Source organism: Accipiter gentilis, chromosome 17 (genome assembly GCF_929443795.1).
Source record: "Accipiter gentilis chromosome 17, bAccGen1.1, whole genome shotgun sequence".
Lineage (NCBI taxonomy): Eukaryota > Metazoa > Chordata > Aves > Accipitriformes > Accipitridae > Astur > Astur gentilis.
This window is the reverse complement of record NC_064896.1, coordinates 28,017,061-28,037,534: the sequence shown is the minus strand read 5'-3', so window position 1 is coordinate 28,037,534 and position 20,474 is coordinate 28,017,061. Positions and strand designations below refer to the sequence as shown.

Below are 20,474 nucleotides of genomic sequence, written 5' to 3'. Positions count from 1 at the left end.
GAAGAAAATAGGTAGTTAGGAGACTGTAGCATTTTTATGTTTGTGTTCGATTATTCTGCCCTCAAGAACTGTAAAACAGCAGAAACAAAGCTAAGTGTCTTCAGGTTTGAAAGCACAGTATTAAAAAATTGATTCCTTTATCTTTGTATCTTATTACGGTGGTCTGGAAATTAGCCCATGAAGGTATGTGTGGAAACTGAGTGACTTTGCCCAGATAGCTACAATGGATATCTGGTTCCATCGGTATTAAGAGAAGGCATGTCCAGCTCTGCTGGATCACCCTTTGTTTATTGTGCTGCTTTTCAGGGAATAAGGTAAGGGAAAGAGAGCTAAATGATTTCAGGGGTTAAAGGATATAGAGTGTTCTAAGTACCTCAAGACCCTAGAAATTCTTAGGAAAAATAAAATATTTCCAAGATAAAAAAGCAGAAGTGGCTCTTACTTACTGGACTGTTTTCCATCGCTCTCCCATTCTTTCACTAATTCCTCCATCAGGCAACGTTTGGGGTTTTTTCCTGTTCCTTTCCCACCATTCTTCTCCCATGTATCTATTTCCAGCCTCTCTGAGTCTCCTGTGTGCTCCTCCTTTCTGTTCCCTATTACTGTTGTATTTCTTTTGGGGAAAAAGATGGGTCTAAAGTAAAATTTCAACTCCAAATAAATCTATGTTTTGGAGCACCTGGGTTTCAGATCAGAGTGATGTGTCCCGTCTCCTATTCCAACCTTTACTCCTATCTGTGTTTTGAAATTCCCTAAATGGAGCTGCAGTGCAGTCTAGTTTTAGCTTTTACCCGGCTTGTCCTGTTTTAACAGAACATCCTCTTATTTGAACTGTTGCTTCAATAATTTGGTGAAAGGAACAGAGTGCCATTTGAGGGGAAAAAAAGTATTCTTGGGTAGTTGAGCCTCGCCAAATCTGCATGTGCCATGGTTCTAGCTTTTGCTTTCCTCCATGACAAATTTAAAAAGCCTTCTAAGACATTTTTTCTTGGCAATAGTCAAAGCTATTAATGTTACTAGGATATAGTGGTTGCATACAAACAGCTGGATCCAGAAAGTGATTACTTATGTGGCATGGGATTATTTATGTGGTATGGACCTTTGCTTTTCAAGTACTTCCATGCTGTGCATCTCTGCTATACAGCAGTAGAGATGCTGCATGTTACCATCAGATTGAAAATTGTAATGTAGAGCAACGTAGTCTGGGTTCAGCAGGGAACCAACAAAATAAAAAATATTAATTTTATAGTCTAATGACTACAAAGGTTTTATAGTCAGAGGTAATGCTATGATCATTTATTTTATAAGGAAAAAAAAAAGTTTTTCCAGCTATGCTATTTATTTTTTTTTTTGTCAATGAAAGGATCTTCCTCTGAGAGCCAGTTTTCCATTATTTTCCTAAGAATTGTGGGAAGGTTCCTTGTAATCTTAATCTTTACCACTAGTGTGTGAGACGCTGCCGTAGGAATATCTTCACATTTAGGAGCAGGCTTGTTCATTGTTGGAAATGGGTGCTAACTGAAAAGGGGGAGAGGAATACAAAATGATAATAGCTGCTTCCTTTTTTAATTGCAGTCAGTTTGCGTCCTTCCTCAGGTAGTCGTCTTTAGTAAGTACGTTGCTGTGGTCCTGCTGTTTGAATAGCCCCTGACTATGACTGTGGTCATGTTATTTTAGCACAGTATAATTCAAGATTACTTGAAAGATAACTGACTTCCTGATTTTGAAAGGCATTTAGAAGAATGGTCCGCACAGCTGTGGATAAGCAGGTAGGCAGTCCCGAGTTTGTTTCCTACACCTCAGGACGCACAGAATTTGCCAGCAGTGATGGGGATAGGGCTGAGCTGCTCTTCTGGCAAAAGTGCAAGAAATGCCACTTTATTTTGCAGTTAGCAGCAAGGGTTCCATAACATTTAAAGAAAATTATTTTGGTTCTCTCTCTGGTAGAAATGGTGAGTGCAAAATCATGACGTTATTTTTGCTTATTGTCTGTGAGAACAACCGCTTTGGTATTTGGAGTGCTGGCTATGCCCTTGCCAAAGCTGTTCTGGCACATGTGTGCTCACTCTCTCAGCTACACAGTATTATTCCTCCTGGGGACACTGTCAGCGTGAAGGAAGTCACCTCTACAAATAATTATGTTCTAAGTGTCAAGAAAATAATTGCGTGCTATGAAATGGTGTAATTGGAAACTCACGTGCAAGAAAGCTTTAAGAAGATAGCACCCTGGCAAAATCAATTGGGTTGAATGGTTGAATCCATTACAGATATAGTGCATGGGTGTAATAAAGATACTAAAATGTATTTTCCCTGTTAAAAAAAAATAAAATAAAATAGAAGATTGACATTGTAATTTTCATCCTCTACGTAGATGCTGTGTTAAAAAACTGAAACATGTGGTAGTGTTTCCAGATTCTTCAAAGAACTATGCCCATCCAGTCTGAGCACTGTAAACATTGCTGCTTTTTATGGTTATGCAAAAAAGATGCTGTTCTAGAATAAAAATATAGGCAACCTGTTTTTATTCTGAGCTATTTAGAGTTCTAAAACAATGCTGGGGATCCATTAATCTGAGTGGTTTCCTGACCAAGTATTTAGATCTTAATGTAAATGTCTATAAATAATATAGTGCCAACAGCATTCTTTTGAAAACGAAATTCAAAGAGGCACTGTTTGAAAAGTGCATACTTGCTTAGGGCAGTTATATTTAGGACTCTGATGGAAGTGTACAAGTTATGCTTTTTATACAAACTATAAATGGCTACAACTAAGAGACTTAGACTTTGAAATGCATTTGGCACTTAGGCAATGAAAGAGAGAGGCCAGAGCCTTGTAGTGGAGTTGTTGGGGTTTTTTTTCCTGCTAGCTTTACAAATATTGCCAAATTTTTAGAGTGTTGCTACGCCTAAAGGGAATGTTCAAAAATAGATATTGTATCTACTCTTGTTTGTAACTGGTCTAGAGCCTTGAAAGGCTGAATCCTGGGAAGAGTACAAGCATGATGATGATGAGTAGGTGACGGTGGGGGGACAAGAAAGAAGAATGCGGATGCAGTAGTAGAGAGTAAAATAGGTGCTAGAAGCCAGAGCAAGTGGCATACATCATGGAAGGAAGCCAGGCCTGAATGTTGATGGTATGAGATGACCTTCTAGTACCACACATGATGTTGGAAATAAGGGATTGCAAAGATAGAGGGCAAAATTCAGCGGTTGGTGAGTAAGTGGAATTCCTCAACTCCACTTCTGAGTCTCTAAACAATTGGTCATTGTTGATAAGATCTCCAGGATGCTTTGATGTGAGGAAGCAGAAAGTTGCAAAATACTATCATTAGTAAGTGACTGGTTTGCTATGTAGTGGGGGAAATACTGCCAAATAGTTCCAAGCGTTTGAGGAAATAAAAACTAAAAGAGGAATAGCTTTTGTTCTGAGACAGAATTCTTGCTGGTCTTGAGCACTAACAAAATGCTCCTAGACAGTAAACCCTGTCTAATGGTGCATGTCAACCACTAACATTGTTATCTGTATGGCGGAGGTTTGTGTTTATACTTGTCCCAAAAACTTGCACTCACCAAAGCTTATATTGGGCTTTAGGCAGTTTTGGGGTAAAAATGACAAAGCTTGTGATTCATGAACTACTCATGCACGTAAATGCTGATGTGAGTAATTTACTGGAGCTACACTGACAACAACATTGGAGATTAAACTCTAGGTATCAAATCTACAATATACTGTCTTTTTTCTAGCGAATGACCCAGGATACACCCGCCCCAAGTTTTGTGTTGTCTGGCCGGTGACTCCAAACCTGAATCATTTTTGTCTGCAGGCATGGTATGCATGTGATCATTGTAGCGAGACTCCAAACCTTGCCCTCCTGAGGTCAGACTTTATGGTCTCAAGATTGTGCTGTGTTCCACTTAGATAAAATTTCAATTTTATATTGAGTGACAGATGCATATTTCACCCTGACAAAATAAAAACTGTGCGGCTGTGCATCAGAGGGCTGGCGTTGCTGACAGCTAATGGAGACAATCCTTGACCCGGCTGAAAAAGACCGGTCCTTTAGGAGCAGTAGTTTTGTTACTGTTGAGTTCCTATTTCCTCATAGCTTTTTTAAAATAAGCATAGAATAAACAGTTCTTATGATGCTCTGATATTTTAAGTCATTAACTGATGTAACTGCTGTCTTGATGTTTATTTTTAAGTGATGACAGTTTTTAAAATTTTATTTTAATGGCATATTTACTACAGCTAGGAGAGTCTAACGAGGGTAGATTTTATGAGGCCAAGGGCTCACCTGTAAAAAGAAGTTGATTGGCAGGGGTCAAGTAGAGTAAGCTCTTTCAAAAGATTACTCTGGAATAGCTGAGAAGGGATTGCGTCGGATTATTCTGGAGTACTGCCCTGGTCAGATTCTCCATCTCGATGTTGCCTAAGAAAAGGAACTGGGAGTGACAGAGGATATAAATTTACTATCCTCTTTGCGTTTGGCAATCATACAGATCATGGGATGTATAAATAGAAGAATTGAATGCAAGTAAAGAGGGGTCATTATGGCATGTACAAAGAGCTTAGTCAGACCACATCTGGAGAACTGGGCATGAGTCAAAGACCATATTTCAGGAAGGACAGTGAACAATAAGGAATGGATTAGAAGAGGGTATTGTAGAGGGTATGAGGGTTCTAGCTGGTGCCTGCAGTTGCTGCAGTCCCACTGGTTACTCCAAATGAAGCTGTTTTTACTGTAAAAGCACCTAAACTGGAGACTTCTAAAGAATTCCAAGGGAATGGAGAAAGTGATTTAAACCTCTTCTCCCTAAGCTCCTAATCCCCACAGTAATGCTGCTAAAGGACTTGGTGTTTCTGGAATTGCCACTGTTTACCTGCCCCCCCCCCCCCCCCCCCCGGTTTGTTTTTTAGCTTTCTTATATTGTTTCTTTTGTTTCTTGTGTGTGTGTATATATATATATATAGTTTCTTTTTTATAATTTCTTATGGTATTTTTGCTATGTTTGTTAGACTAACTGTCCAATGTTGTATCCACATCAGAATCTCTATGAAGCTTAAATCCATTTTGCCTTTCTTAACCCTTTCAGTTGGGTAAAGCTTCTCTTCTTGTATCATAAGCTCCATTGAAGTGGAATTATACATTGTCACAACATCGTGTCCTTTCATCTCTGAAGTAGCTGTGTCTCAGAGAGCTTTGGGATTGTTGAAGGTAAAAAGGGCTATGTAAATGAAAGATGGGACTGTTGCTAAGGGACAAAAAATGTGCTATTGACACATACGTGAAATGGGGACACTGCTGAAATGTTGAGTAGCATGCAGGAGTGAGATGAGAATGAGCAATGAAGCAAGAACACTGCTTCTGTCATAACACCCTTGACAGGAATGAAGCAGTTATCCCCGTTTTCCAGGTAAGTGAACTGGGACACTGAGATTGAGTTTACACAGTTAGTTAATCCTAAATCTTCTGCCTGTTGGACCACAGTCATTTTTTTGGCATAGGATTCTGGTTCTGTATTTCTTTCACAGTGTTCGTAATCTGTTTATACCATGCCTCATAAAACTTTCTCTCTGTTTTTTCATTGATGTTTATAGCCTGGCGTGGGGTTTTCTCTTTAACGTGCCTTATTGGATCCTGAAAGTATGAGTCCTAGAAATGTAGGTAGTTTTGTCTCTCAACCTAACATTACAGTCCAATGTGGGTGTTCACTTGTCCTCAGACCCTGTGTAGAAGATCCAATGCCTGGAAAGCCACATGTGCAAAATTGTAATGAATCAACCTAGTTTTAGGGTTGTACTTGTTGACATGCTAGCACACACGCTCCTCTTCAAAAGTAGTTGTAGTCATAGTACTAGGAAGCGTTTACAGTTTAGATTTACAGATCATGTTCTCAAAGTCCTTTTATTATGACGTATAAAATAGGTAGCATAGTCCTAAAAACCTAGACTAAAGCCTCATAGTCACGCCATTTATTTCAAATCTCTGGATCCAGGTTGTGAGACCAACGGCTCCATGATGGCCAGTTTCGTACAGGCAAAGGCTAATGGCACAGGGATTCTGAACTGGGAGATCCGGACTTTGCGAAGAGCTGGTTCTGATGCATGAGCTTAGTACTTGCTTCTCCTCCTTTTGGCTCTGTTTCTCCATCTTGGAAATGGAAATGAGGATAATCACCATCTCATAAAAGCACTGATACATTTTATCTTGCAAAGTATGCTGCTGCTGCTAAACATAAAATTTGCTATGTTTTTTGGCAGTCACTAAAATATAAGCCAAGGATATGTTCCTTGTGCTTATGTTCAATTAAGCACTTGGGGCCAAGCCATATTAGTGGTTGTCCAGAAGACCACAGCGATATGGAAGTGGGATTAATGACTCAGTAAATACTGACTTGGTACAAAACCAAGGCCTTTCTCCTGCATTTGTACTCATTTACAATTCTGTGTATCTGCTGGATTCAAATATAATAGTTCTTACAGATACTTCCTACCTTCTTCCCTCCAAATTCCAGCCCAATTCCACCATTTTCATAGCAAAAGTGAGGCAAAGTACGTTGAACGCTCGCAAGTGTGGGATGAGGACAGGGCACGGTTAGTTACCTAGGAGTAAGGAGGCATTAAAATATTTGTAGTGACTGTCAGTCGGCTTCTTCTCTTTCTGTGGCAGTGCATACAGAAGGGTAGCGTTGCAGGTTGTGTTGCACTGCAGAAGCTGTGAGCTCCGCTGCTTTCACCTGCTTTTGGAACATGAGGTGCTGCAGTGACTTGGACCCCTGAAAAGGGGTAGTAGTTTTTGAGAGTGATTTAAAACTCTGTTTTTGGGGTATTTTGATACTGCCAGTCAACTGATGCTATGTGGTTGACCAGACCATGTAGCATTGAGCTACATGGAGGACCAGACTGCGTGCTTTAAGGCAGCGCGTCTCTGATAACATTCCTGAAGTCCAGGCAAACTGCGTTTCATTAATTTGAAGGGGACATTGTCTTTACGAGCAGTTAGACCAAGACCAGGGATCCCATGTGAGGGCTGTTCTGTCCAGAAGTGTCCAATTAGGACAGCAGTTCTTCGATGGAGAGATTCAGTTGAGCACTTCCAGAGGATTTCAAGATCTTCTCTCTCTGCTTGAAGCTCCTCCCTCTTCTGTTTTTCCTCCTGTTTTCAATCACAGAATTACTGTTTAATGTGGATGCAGATACAAGCAACTGTGTTTGGTTTTTCTTACTGCTGACAGAGACAAACTGAAAGAGATGCCTGCCTGCTTTATAGCAGAAGCCACGTTATTTTCCTATATGTTAGCAATTATATGCATTGTTTCCTGATCACAAGTCTTTCTCACAATCTATAGCATGACTGTAGTTGATTATAGAGCCTGATGTGTTTAGGTTTGAGTGGAGTTCTATTAGGAATACTTTGTTGCCGGTTTTTTGGGGGGTTGGGGGAAGCCTTTGTTTATATTCTGTCAGAATGATTCTGTCTCATTTCATAAAATAAAGGAGAGTTGAGCTTTTCTAGCAGTGGTTTTCTTCGGGAAGAAGAAAACAGAGCTCCAGGAATTGGCATTAATTCTAGGTGGTGCCCAGTACTTTGAATTGATTGGCAAGAGGGAACTGCATGGCATTGTGTTGCTTGGTAGAATGGGAAACAAAAACCAAGGAGAGCCTTGAATGCTCCTTGCCATGAAGAATTACAGGACTTTGTGCAAGGTGACAGCTCTCCTGATGTCACGGCCAAATTCCAATGTGGGAACTGCAGTTGCAATTGGATGAGGTTTTTACCAGGTCCATTGAAATCAGTGGGATTTGGCTGTTCGCTTTGGTGTAGTCAGATCATCACCATCTGCCTTCAAAATTTTGGCCTTTCAAATCACAGCTCAGTTCACTGGGATCAGCTATCATTCTCACCTCGCAGAAGGTTTCCTATAGAATTTATCACAAGCCAAACACTGCAAAAGTACACTGCTGCTGGACACCACGACCATTTTTTCTTACTCTGTTTCCTAATGCATTTTTCTAGCATGCTCACAGCAGTTCTGATTTCGTATACGTGGCTTTTTGTGCTGTTAGGGGCTTTTAGAAACAATTTCTGATGTATAAAGACAATCCTGAATTTTCTGAGGGCTTTTCTTTCTGGTTGGTTTTGCCAAATAGATACTTGTTTCCTGTTGTCCTAATTTGTGTTACGGTAGCGATCAGTAATGATCGCCGCTGTTTTAGGTGCAATGCAAACACAATACACAGAGACAATCCTTGCCCAGAGAACCTTTTTTATTCTGGCCAAAGGGAGAAATCAATATACATTGTATTGTCTCATAGACTTTACTAGGTTTACAAAAAAAAAAAAGGCACTTTTTCTGTGTCAGTAGTTTACAGTGTATACCCCTGTCCTAATTATATTCCTGATTCTTTGCCTAACCTGTCATGAATACAGCCAGGGCATTTCTTGAAATAAGGGAGTTAGTACCTTGGGCAATTTCCATGAGGAATCCCAGACAGCAGAATTGGAGTGCTTTCCAGACAAAGTCTCCTTGGCCCTTTGCCACTTGTGAGTGGCCTCATCTTAACCTCCAGACATCATGTAAGTTTTTGAAAGACATCAAATGGCTGATGAGTTAATCACTACGAAGTTGTCTCCCAACATGAAGGATTTAGTTTAAAGTAGAGAAAACGCAGAGAAAATTGTTACAGCAAGGTAAAAATGATGGCGAGTCCTTTTTCATGAATGTAACATGCAAACGGCTTGAAGTGTGAGGATAACATGGGTACTTTAAGTTTAAATTATTTGAAGTAAGGTTTTGAAATATTCAAATCTTAAAATTCGTAAAAGTCTGCATTTGCTTGTATCGTGATATCAAAAGAGCAGAACTTGATGCCAGCAGCTGAATTACCATGGACCATTCAGAGACGGAGCCAGGCTTGCTTACAGAAGTTACCTTGCTTGAGGACTGGACCGGTTGCCCAGCTCAGGGAAACCGCACAAGAGTTTTGCACAGCCCTGCTCCTGGGAACAATCACGTTATAGCCAAAGCTCTCAGCAGAACTGCTGCACCTCTTAAAGCAGAAAGATGTCCAAGAGTGTGAACAGACTTTTCCCTGGACCTAGCTCAGACTGTGGAAACATTTTCAGTTGCTATTAAAAAGCATCAAATTACAGACAACAATTTCAAAATCTTTAGGCAAGCAGAATAATTTGAGTTTAAGGAACTGCTTAACTGGAATTTCACCCAGTCGTGACTGCCTTTTAAGATCATTGGCAGCAAGTGCCCAGGAACAGGTTTTGTATATTAACTGCAGTAGAATAAATATACCTTTTTTTCCAGCTGCTATCGTAAAAGCTGTGGAAATATCAGAAACAAATTGTTAGCCAGCCATGCCTTAATCGCAGTGCTACGGACGCGCTTTCAATTGGGCTGCTACAGGGTGTTGCCTCACGCCATTCTGGAGAGGTGACTTCTTAGCTCCTTGTGCTCTTGAGGTTTGATCTAAGCCATGCTCTAATAATAGACTCTTACTAACTTCACCTGGGCTTGGATCCCATACTTAACGTCTTGGTTAATTAAAAAAAAATTGTGACCAGAATGCCAGGATACAGCCAGAGATGTGTAGGAAACGCAACATAGCCCACATCAGAGAAAATATTGTAAGAACAGTGGTGTGCATGCCTGAGTGGTTCATTCCTGCACGGTAATTACGTGCTGTTTCACATTGTTGTTTTGTGGGGAAAACACATTCTTGAACGTCAGGAAATAAATCGGCAGTTTTAACGTGATTTCAAACACAGCGTTTTGACACGAACTGATTTATTTCAGTTACAGTTTTGCTTATTTAGCTAGCCGTGATTAAAACCAGTGTTGCCACAAATATAAAAATAGAGAGATGTGAATGCCAGATAGAAATAGAAATTGCTCCTACGGTTTATACCATTATAACACCTTTTGGCGGCAGATTTCTCGATTTGGGTTGGGAGGAGATCAGGTACTGCCATTTGGGGTACAAGTAGTCATCACAGTGCAGTTGTCTCTGTTATCAAACAATGTTTTTTTAATTGGTATTAAAGATTAAGTCCTGTTCCTAATTATAATACCAGTGGGCAAAGCTCGACTGCAGATGTCCTCGTGCCTGAATTTCTGATCTGAAGAGCAAAGATGATTCTTTTTCAACTCTGCGCAGTTACTGGAAACTTTTCGGAGAGGAAATCCTGATTACCGTGCTGCAAGACGTAATAATGGTGGGGTACGTTTCTACTTGGCTGCCCATTCGGTCACTGCTCTCTGTCTCAAAAGCAGTGTCGAGAGGTGTGTTTTCTCATTCCCAGGCCTGCTCATACCTATCGAGACCTGCCAGGCGTGGGGTGCCTTTGTGAAATCTTATGTAATGAGGGCCTGATTCATACCCCACTGCAATCCCAGGGAAAATCCCCAGTGGCATCATCGGGCTTTGGCACGTGACCAGAGTCTCGGTAACTTCCTTATTTCTCTCTTGTACATAGAGGATATTCCTCAGCTATACCAAGACAGATGAGACCACAAATCTTGTCCGCAACTATCTTGTATGAGTAATTTTTCCAAAAGTAAATAAATCATCCCTGTTTCCTCTTACCCACAGCACCTGGCAAACTGTTAACTGAAAAACTGAGAAAATGTTGTTTCATTTGTGAGCCAACTGAAATCATTCTACAAATCTTTATTTTTAATTCCTTGTTAGAAAACAGAACCAACTGAAACTGGCTGGCAGAGAAAATGTGCCCTTTTTTTTTTTTTTTTTTTTTTTTTTTTTTTTCCTCTCCCCCCCCCGGATTAGTAATGTAACTGCCAGTTTCTGTTTTCGCCTCTGTAGAATTATATGGCTGTATTTGAAACTTTTGACAAATCAGTCTATTTTCATTCTCCCTCAGCCATAAATTCAATCCATATGTCTTTAAAACATCCTTTCATAGCTTTAACATGGAAAAGGAAGTGGCTTGGGCTCTGTATAGGAGGCTACAGTGTATTTAAAGCAAGCTCTTCTAGTTTGCATGCATCGCTTCTGTTAGCTCTTAAAGCCTCGACTTCCTAATTATTCAGGTTACAGAGGGCATTGGCAGAGTTTTCTCCATTAACTAACAGTGATGTACAGTGAAGCAGCACAACAGGATAAATCATTCCCTTATCCTCAAAATGTCCAGGAAGTTTTTGATGCAGCCCTTGGCTTTACCACCAAGCAGGATGCAAAGAGGATGTGAAAAGGGTAGGAGAGATCAATTCAGCATAAAATTTCAAAAGAAAACATCAAGACAAAGAAACAAAGGTCTTGCACAATGCACTGCCATTCAGCTGGCAGGGTTTTGTTTGACAAGAATACACAGCACCTATGTGACAGGAGGTCACTGCAGTAGGAGTAAAGTATCTCCACATCTAAGGCTGAACCAGGGTCGGAAGGTGAGGGTGGGAAGGAAATACGGGTCTGAGCTGAAGTATACTGGTATGGCTGTGAATGGATCAAAGTTGAAAAATCAGGAATACAGGATGCAGCAGGGTAAGAGCGCAGGCAGTTGTGGCTATAAGCGTCTTCGTCTGAAATCATGGAAAATTTTGGGTCGGGGTGTGCTACTGCAATTGCGGGATAGATCCGTAATTAAAAATATGGTGGCAGCTGGACACAACTGAAAATATGGTAGCAGCAAGGGTACAGGAACACTGGCTGAGTGGACTGCAGAAGGCATTTCCGAGTCCACCCGGAGCGTGGATGCAGTGTCACGCTGTGTTTCATCCGATCCACCCCAGGGTGCCAGCAGCGGAGGCAGGACTGCTCGCCCACCCCGGCGTCCGTCACATATCCGCGCTCCCCACCTCACATCAGCTCTAGAGGTCACATTCCCACTCTTCCCTCTGTGCCACACGGAGCAATCGTGTGGCCAAAGGATGACAAAATTCAGCTCGCTAATTTGAAGAGAAACTATTCAGCTGATGGATTTCTGGGAGGAAAGCAGCAGAGGCAATATTTTTTTGGATCTCTGTGTTACCCTGACTTCCGTTGCGGTTGCAGATCTGCCATGCTCGACCAAAGATAATGGGTGGAAAAGATGGTTGGGAGGAGGTGAATGCCTGCCCCTATTAGAGACCGCCTGCATCTTAATGTGAAACTGTATGTGAAGTTTTTTGTAGCATCCCCAGTCTTTGCTGCCATTCCCAGCCAATTCACCCAAATGGTCTCTAATTTGCTATCAATGCAAATGAGCTGCAGGGATATGCACAAAGTAGGATGAGGTCCCAATAACAACTACGCAAAACTGCTTGCAAATCCATTTTTCTATTCAGTTACTGTGCGTTAATGCTCGTGTGTGCAAGAAGATAAAATGGAAGGAGTGTGTGTGTGGTAAATGCGTTGTGTGCAATATAATTATCTTTCTAATCTCTCTAGTAGAGGGGTCATTTATAGAGATGAAAATTTAGTCAACCTCAGAACTTGTGGGAGTAGTCTGGCGTATCCAAAGGTTCGCACATGTGGAAACCACCGTCTGCGCATTTGAAACTGCATGCAGGTTCAAAGAACTGGCATAGCCCATGGTTTTGTTTTCAGAGTTGCAAAGATTGCAGCTACCATTTACCTTGGATGGGCTTGAGGTTATCTTCCACACCTCTCAAAATCAAGCCTTTATATCTAGCAATCTGCATACAGCTGTTCAGAACTAAGCTGTCTGTGCACAGCTGAGTTGTTGTATAAACAATATTAGAGACTTCACTAAAGCTTTTCATGTAGTTTTATCTCAACTGCAATTTGTTTCTAGTTTTTAAAGGCTGTAGAAACATCCAGCCTTATTCCCTAGAGCCTAGTTTCACTGTTTCAACCGTTCCAGTGGTATTTACAGCACTGTTTGATTTTATTTGAGCTATTCAAAGACCTCAAGTCTCCCCAGAAAGGTGTGAACGTGTTCAAGTTCCCTATCGCTTCTATCGGTAGCGAGACTTGCTTTTCTGCTCCTGTAACTTCACTTGTAACAGGACTGTTCTTTGCTCTCATCCCCAGGTGTGCTGTCTCTGCCTGCCTACTTTAGCCCATACAACGATGGCTCTGTGTGCAGCGATGGACGGGCTGATGCTTACGCCCAGTTGGAACTCCGAACTTTAGAGCAGTCTCTGTTGGCAACTTGCGTTGGAAGCATCTCTGAACTGAGTAAGTTTCAGATGTAATCGAATGCGGTTTCTTTCAGTGAAGCAGGAGAGCCAGTCCCTCTGCTATTGAGGTCAGTGGGAGCGTTGCCATTGTTGACAGTGTGAGTAGTATTTGGCTAACGTTGTGTAAGATTTAATTGTCTCATGGGGCTGTTTATGAAAATCAGGTTGTTTCATTAGACTGCTTTATATTTAATTCACCTTGGAGATGTACGAGATGTGGCTTTTCTAGCCTTTTCGTAGGTAGTGGTGTTAGTGCCAACAGAGGATGGATGCTTTTGCCTAGATGCCTCTGGAGGTTTTCTTGTACGTTTGTGGAACACAGCAGTGGCACCTCCCTCAGATGGCAAAGAGGGTTCTCTTTGTTAGTGTTTGTGCAGTGGAAATGTCAAGGGTGCAGGATATTCAAGGAAAAGCTTTTTGGTTACTTAAAAAGTGGAGGAAAAAAAATCTGAGAGCACTTTGGTAACAAAAACTTGTTTAAAACCTTCTTTTTTAATGCTAACCAAATGAAATGTTCCATTCCTAGACTACTCACAAAGCCCCTTTAAAGTAAACAAAAATGATTTGTGTTTTCCCGGTCTACTTTTCCCTTGCAACGTTTCTGCTGGCATCGCTTTCTTAGTCTCCACCATCTGAATGCTAATGAATGTCAGGGCCAGCAAGGAGTTTGTGGGTTTCACCATTTATTTTGCAACCTGCCTTAATTTGAGGTTTTCAAATTCCTTTAACACACCTCTATTTATCCTGGAACACAAGAGAACATTTGTAGCATGGGCCTAAGGTTGAATACAGCTTCCTCCCTCTCTTCCTCTGTCCCTGCTTTGGCCAACTTGGTCATTACATCTAGTGAATAGACCTCCTGATACAGTTGCCTACATTTTTTTTTTTTTTAAAAAAAAATGTTGCTGCACGTTGCCAGAAAAATAAAGAGCGTGAGTGTGCAAAGGAGAAGGAACGTTATTCCGAGCTGAAAATTTGAATTCCAGATGCATTTCTGCTATAACTGCGCAGACTTCTGTGTTACCACCAGTGCTAGAGGATTCATGATATTCTCGTAAAACGTTTAGATCCTGGAGAGTCGGGAGCTACTGAAGTGGAAAGGCAGAGATATCGGAAGGTTTTTCTGTTCTGAAGTGGGTCCTTAAACTGAATGTACTATGCGACAAATGAGCGGCATACATATACATTGCAAATTGAGATTTTTAATACTCCATTGATCTGAACCACTAATAACGTTATCATGTTTAGACATATAGTAGCTTTGTAGGGTTTTTCTCCCTAACTGGTGTAATACTAGAACTCCACGGGTTCAGCGGAGGTTGTTTGGCAAATTCGGTGTATTGCTGTTAGATATAAATAAACAAATAATAACTTCCTAAGAATTTCAGAGGGAGGTGTGACTAATTCATAAGTGGCATGGCTAAGTCCAGGGCGCTTTCTCAGGAACCAGCTTTGTGATGGGGCGACTATTTCAGTTCCATCCTTTCCCAGTATTGTATCTGTAGGACACAATAGAGTAACGTTTCCTGTGAGAGTTTTAGAGGACTGTAAAACATAAAGCAACAGAGGATTCTCCCAAGGAAAAAATAGATCCTAGCTATGTATAGTAATCTATAGCAATCATTCAGCTCACTGGTATGGTAGTCACACTACTCAAACATGTAGTGTCTGAAGCCTTTATTGCAAAGCTCTTACGAGTTTGTAATGCACCACAATAAAAGGAGAGTAAACAGGGTGTGCCCAAAGCAAGCTTATTACACAAAGACCAGCTTTATGTGACTGCATAGCTGCTGTCTTGGGGTCATTGCTCTGTCAACTTTTTAAAAATCTGCAGCCTTAAAATCCTTTCTGAGCAGAAACTGTGTAATACAGGTTGCCTTCTTCCAGGCCTCCTCAAGTCCACTTAGTACTCTGACACAGAGACGGGTTGGCTCGAGTTCAAAGACCAAGAGGACTGAGCAGCCTAGAAAGCTCCTGGATTGAGCTTCTTACAGGGCTCAGGGGCAAATTCTGGCAAGCTTGTGACAGTCAGCATGATAAAGATTGGCTTTTTAATAAGAGAGTCAGGTCTTGTTATTCTGGAGAAACCTGCAGCTAGAGTGAGAATGAGAGAAGCAGACCCTTAAAAGAAGGGATTTCTATATTGAACATAACATCATTAATTTGTCACAGGTGCCTGGGTGGGAGGGTAGAACACCGTAATCCAGTTGAAAGAAATGGGAACGATCTCATAAAATGGTGATGCCGGCAGTGAGAGTAAAGTATTTGTACTGGTGTTACTGGCTTTGCCTTGTGAAAGCTACGCTCTGAGGTTGGGCAGTGGACAATTTACAAAGATACCACTAGTTTTTGTAGGCAGGCAAGAAACTGGTATATGTGGTTGGAAAGAGGAGAAAACCAGCATTAAAACAGGATAGCAAAATCACTGTAAATCTGCTGTTCTGAATGTGTGGTGACTGAGAGAACTTTCATTCTGTATTTTCTAACTATAACTTGTCATTTGAAAGGCAGTTAAATTTCCCATACAACAACCTGCAAAGTGGCATCTTGAGGACAGCTTTATCCCTTTGTGGAGGAAGAAGATTGCGTGCACACACAAGACATTTCTCTGAGCTGCGAGAGATTTTATTTAGCTCAAGAAGTGCACTTAAGAGGACTGTGGATGAATAATAAAGAGATGCTTTTGCATGCTTTCTCTTTGTGCAGGTGATTTGGTATCACGAGCAATGCACCACATGCAGTGCTTGAACACCATCCGCCCAGGAATGAGCCCCATTCGGCAAACCCGGCAGCAGCAACCCATCTCCTGGTCCCCTGATGCTCTCCACACCCTCTACTACTTCCTACGCTGTCCTCAGATGGAGTCCATGGAGAATCCCAACCTTGACCCTCCTAGAATGACCCTGAACAATGAACGGTACGTAGGTTGGTCAACTGTTAGTAGTCAGGGAGTTAGGCTAAGGAGCCTTTTGTAGAGTAACCGCATGTGCATGGGCAGCTCGGGCAGCTTTGTGGGATGCTACCTATCAGGCATCAGTTATTCCTGCAGTCAGGCCAGATTATGTTGTCAGCTTTGCCAAGTTTATGAAGCCTTGGAATTGGAACTGGAAAGTGAGCTGTTTTTTCATGCAATCTTTCCGAGCGAGGCACATACTGTATGCTGCCAGCAGGGCTTGTCTAGAGATGCTGCCAAAAGTACGTGTGGTTGCCTAAAGCAGTAAAGACCTTACCAAAGAAAATGTTACCTTCTGAATAGCACCAATTAACAATTGTCATCGTTCTCGGGAAAAGCAACCTAGTTTGCTGTGGAGAGGTTTGAAGGGATTTATGAACATCCTTCTTAAGGATTACTTCAGTTGGTACTGCCTGTCTGGTATAGAAAAAAATTTATATAGGAAGCCAATAACTAAACAGAAAATGCAGTGGGTCTCCCTACCTTCTGCCAGCACCATAACTGACTCTGAAAGCAGGCCCATTATTAGAGTGGTCAGAAATTTTCCAGCGGGATGTTTTTTCTGTTAGAAAGCTCCCTGGTTTCCTTCCTGCCCAGCTCCTTGGCAGTCTGCCTGGCAGGCTGGTGGCAGCGGAGAGCCGAGGAGCCTGAGGAGCCCCGGCCACAAGTTGAGTTCCTTGACAGGTCAGGCAGCTCCTGCTCTCCAGCTCCTCAGCTCAAAGGCAGACCGATGGCTGCCTTGCAGTTGCATCCTGCAGGGAGACCCAGGTGCCTCTGGACTTGGTAGGTTCCCCTAGTTCAAATTGCGTATCTGATTGTGTATTTATTTCAGAAATCTTCCCTCAATGGGAGATTGTGGCTTCTGATTAACTCTACCCAGTATTTATGCTAGCTTACTCTTTGGATTTCTTTTAGCCTGCTGGACATCAGGCCGATGGCTCTATCCTGGCCCTTCCCAAAAGCAGCCTGTGGTTGGGAAGTTTCATAGCCCAGTGAGGTGTGGAGGCCACATTCACAAAATAAAAAAGCAAGGCGCGTGTTGGGCAGGCAAGCAGGGAAAGGAGAAGAACATCTCTGCAGCTTTGTAAATAACGCTGTTTCTTCTTCCCACCTCGGGCTTTCCTGTACTCAGCCCCAGCTTCTAAAGTTGGTATGAAATGACGGTAACATACAAATAAATAATTCTTTGAATTCATTCTAAAAACCTACAAAAGTTAGCCCTCTCTCTCTTCTTCCTATCCTTTTCTGCGCATGTGGGGATTACAGTGCTTTTTCCTCTGCTCCATGCTAGATAGCCTGTTGTTTTGGGTTTTTTTTAATTGAGAAGCTTCCTAATTGCTCTCAGACTGCACTGTCTTCAGTCTGTGCATTTCTGATGCTGCAAGTCAACCCCGTCTCATGCAGATGTCCGCTGGCCTGCACCAAGCCTGCTGGCTGATTTCAGCAGCCCTAAAGGCTTCTTGTAGCTGCGATCCACCACTATTGGAGCTGTGGCGGATGGCTTCATGGCCAGAGCCTAGCTGATCAGGTATAAGAAGACCTCTGAGAATAACAGTAGATTGAACTGTCTGCTTTTAAGGCTCTGAATTTTCAGGCCAGGGTGTAGAAAAACATTCTGGACCGAAGTGGCTAGTGGTCTAATTTCAGTCTTGGTAAGTTACTTTAGGTTAAGGGAAACTTTCATATAAGGAGAAAAATATAAATTTGTCAGTCTTAAGCTACCTGTTCTGCTACAATATTTTGCATGTGGCTGGTCTGCGTAGCTACATCCACTGGTCTCTTGTTTTCATTCTCTTGGTTGCTGAACTATCTTTCTGTTCTTTATTGTACTTTGTACTAGACCAGCCTCTTTGAGGTCTCAGTCTGGCAGGAGCTCAACTATTTTAAAAAGTAAAAAAGATTGTCTTTCTGTTTGTCTGACCCTGCCCTAAATCCTTTCAAAAAGAACAATCTGTGAGCAGAACTCAGTCATCAGAGAGAGGGAACTGCTGTACACGTGTGAAGAACCAAGAGGAATTAACTGAAGTTGACTAAAATAGGAATAGGAAGAGGCATGGCTGCACTACTCAGAGCCCATTGGTAGCTCTGTTTTGTGGGCTCACTAATCTTAGTCAAATGCCCTACCTAGTGCAAGGTTGTTTATTTTGCATTTCATGTTTGCACACTGTGCAAAAAATGAGTTTTCATGAGGCCAGATTCTGTAGAGTTGTATCACTAGTTCCCACAGTTGTACAGCTGAAGCTGCTAAACAGCTTGTATCAGAAATGTAGATTAAGCTTTCTATTTTGTGTTGTGTTCTTTTCAGTACTCTCAGTATAATGATGTTTTGTACAACTACTTGTTTTGTACACTGAGGATAATAAATGAGTTAAATCAGGAGAGCAGTTATCACTCCAATTGCTCCCAAACAATGCTCTTCACATGGTTCACCGGAGTTTTTTTGGAAGGCAGGCTGCAACTCTATTCTATTTTAAAATCCACACTAGATCCTATAACAGCTGGTGTAAGGGAAATTTCTGCCATTTTTTTCTGACCAGTACTTAGCTGTAAAGGAAATTAAAGAGGATATATTAAAATGGAGCAGAACCTGACATTGGGGGTGAGGGTGGGGTGCGGAACCAGAACCTGCGGACTATCAGGTTAAACAATTGGCTTTGAAAAGTTTGTGAAACCTGGAAATGCAATTAATACTGCCCGGTATACCAGAAATGAACATCCAACCCTACCTTTCATTTGTTCCAAGATGTATTTGTATGTGTCTTACTGTATTCATCTCTGTGCATATTATTTAGCATAGCCAGTGGAATAAATATTGCTAGGAGCACTTCATACAGGAGATAGTCCACTCTTCCCTAGCTTGGGAGGAGAGATGATTGAGGCTGCGTGTGAGATGCTAGTCTCGTGGCATGATAGATGAGGGCACTGATTCACCTAATGTGACTTGGCAAAGCTGTGCAGCCCAGTTCTTTTATTCTTTCCTGAACTGTGCTAAATCAGCTGCAAACTCTGCATTGCTATTTTGTGCATTATGCACTCTCTCTCTCTCTGGAATATACTTGTTATATGCACTTCAATCCCAGTTTGTTTTCTACTGAAAAAAATCTCTGCCACAAACAAGGACAATAACGCTGACCTATTCTGCGTTTGCTTGTGCTTCAGCTTCTAGGATCCTGTATAAATCTATCAGTATTGAATAGCAATCTGAAATTTAGCAGAGAGGGATGGCTGTTAGAGCTGCTGACTCGGTAAAACCTGATCTTGGGAAGATCTGTGAGCCAGGTTGATTCAGTGGAAGGAACTGCGGTTGTTCAGTACATCTAGCGATCTGACAACCTACTCTCTGTCTTGCTTGGCTTTCTGTTATCTGTGAGCTTTCTGTGTGTCACACTGTGATGCAAAGTGCTGTGAAAATCATAACGCTGTAGGGTCTGGAAGGTCTTTACTTCAACGTGAAGGCAAGCATAGAATTCAAGTTCTGAAACCATGCCTAATGGAGGGTGTCATATGCCATAACGGGCTTTTAAAAACCTAGCCGAGCTCCTGAATGTGTCCTGCAGCAAACTGTATGAGGTATGAAAACATCCACGCTTGCAGGGAGGTATGCAAGGCACCCCAATGAACGGAGCCAGTTTAAACTCCTATAAGCTATGTGCCTTATCCACGCTAAACACCTTGGCAACTAAAGAACTGAGGTGGGTAAACTGTAGAGTCCTGCAGGAATGGGGTGGACATCGTAGTCTCTCTAGAGCTTGGCAGATAGAGGAGCTTTCTGTTTTGGCCTCCAGCATGTGAACGATTTGGGATACCAATAGATTGAAACTCTGGGAAGTTTGTGGGTTGGTTCTGTCTGGTTCCGATATTTATCTCCAGGTGAAGGCATTGAAGCAGAAGGAGAGGAGGCAGAATTAAGAGAGAAAGCACCCAGGTATCTTAAGCAAAATATTTGAAATATTTCCACAATGAATGCAGCTGCTTGCCATATGACCAAGCCGTGAGCCACTTGGAACCCCAAAAGGAGTTTATTTGTTGCACAGAGAGTAAACCATCTGCTGTTTGGTGTCAAATAGGCCACCTGAGGAGGTGTTTTGCAAATACAGAGTGCCACTTGTGCAATACTTTGGCAAAGGAATTAGACCCTGAGGTGAGAACAAGCTGCTTTACTCAGTAAGGATACACCTGACTGCCTGAAGGCTAAGAGCTTGTCTGTGTCATCAGAGAGCACATCTGTCTGTGTTGCTGCAAAAAAAGTGTCTCTGCAGGGCAATAAGATTTTTTTGAGTTTCTTAGAGATCATATTGTGTCGCAGTTCAGACAATGTGGTTTTGGACCATGAAGAGCGAGTGGACGCGTGGCATTCCCTCCCTCTC

The 20,474-nt window shown here is 41.9% G+C and overlaps 1 protein-coding gene across 1 annotated transcript in view; it reads left to right on the top strand.

Annotated features, from left to right (window-relative positions):
* Positions 1 to 20,474, top strand: part of ABTB2 (ankyrin repeat and BTB domain containing 2) — a 135,722-nt gene that overhangs the window by 71,304 nt on the left and 43,944 nt on the right. Inside the window, exons 2-3 of the mRNA XM_049820154.1 lie at positions 13,006 to 13,152; positions 15,861 to 16,071. Coding sequence (XP_049676111.1) covers positions 13,006 to 13,152; positions 15,861 to 16,071 — 358 coding nt within the window. The remainder of the gene's footprint in view (positions 1 to 13,005; positions 13,153 to 15,860; positions 16,072 to 20,474) is intronic.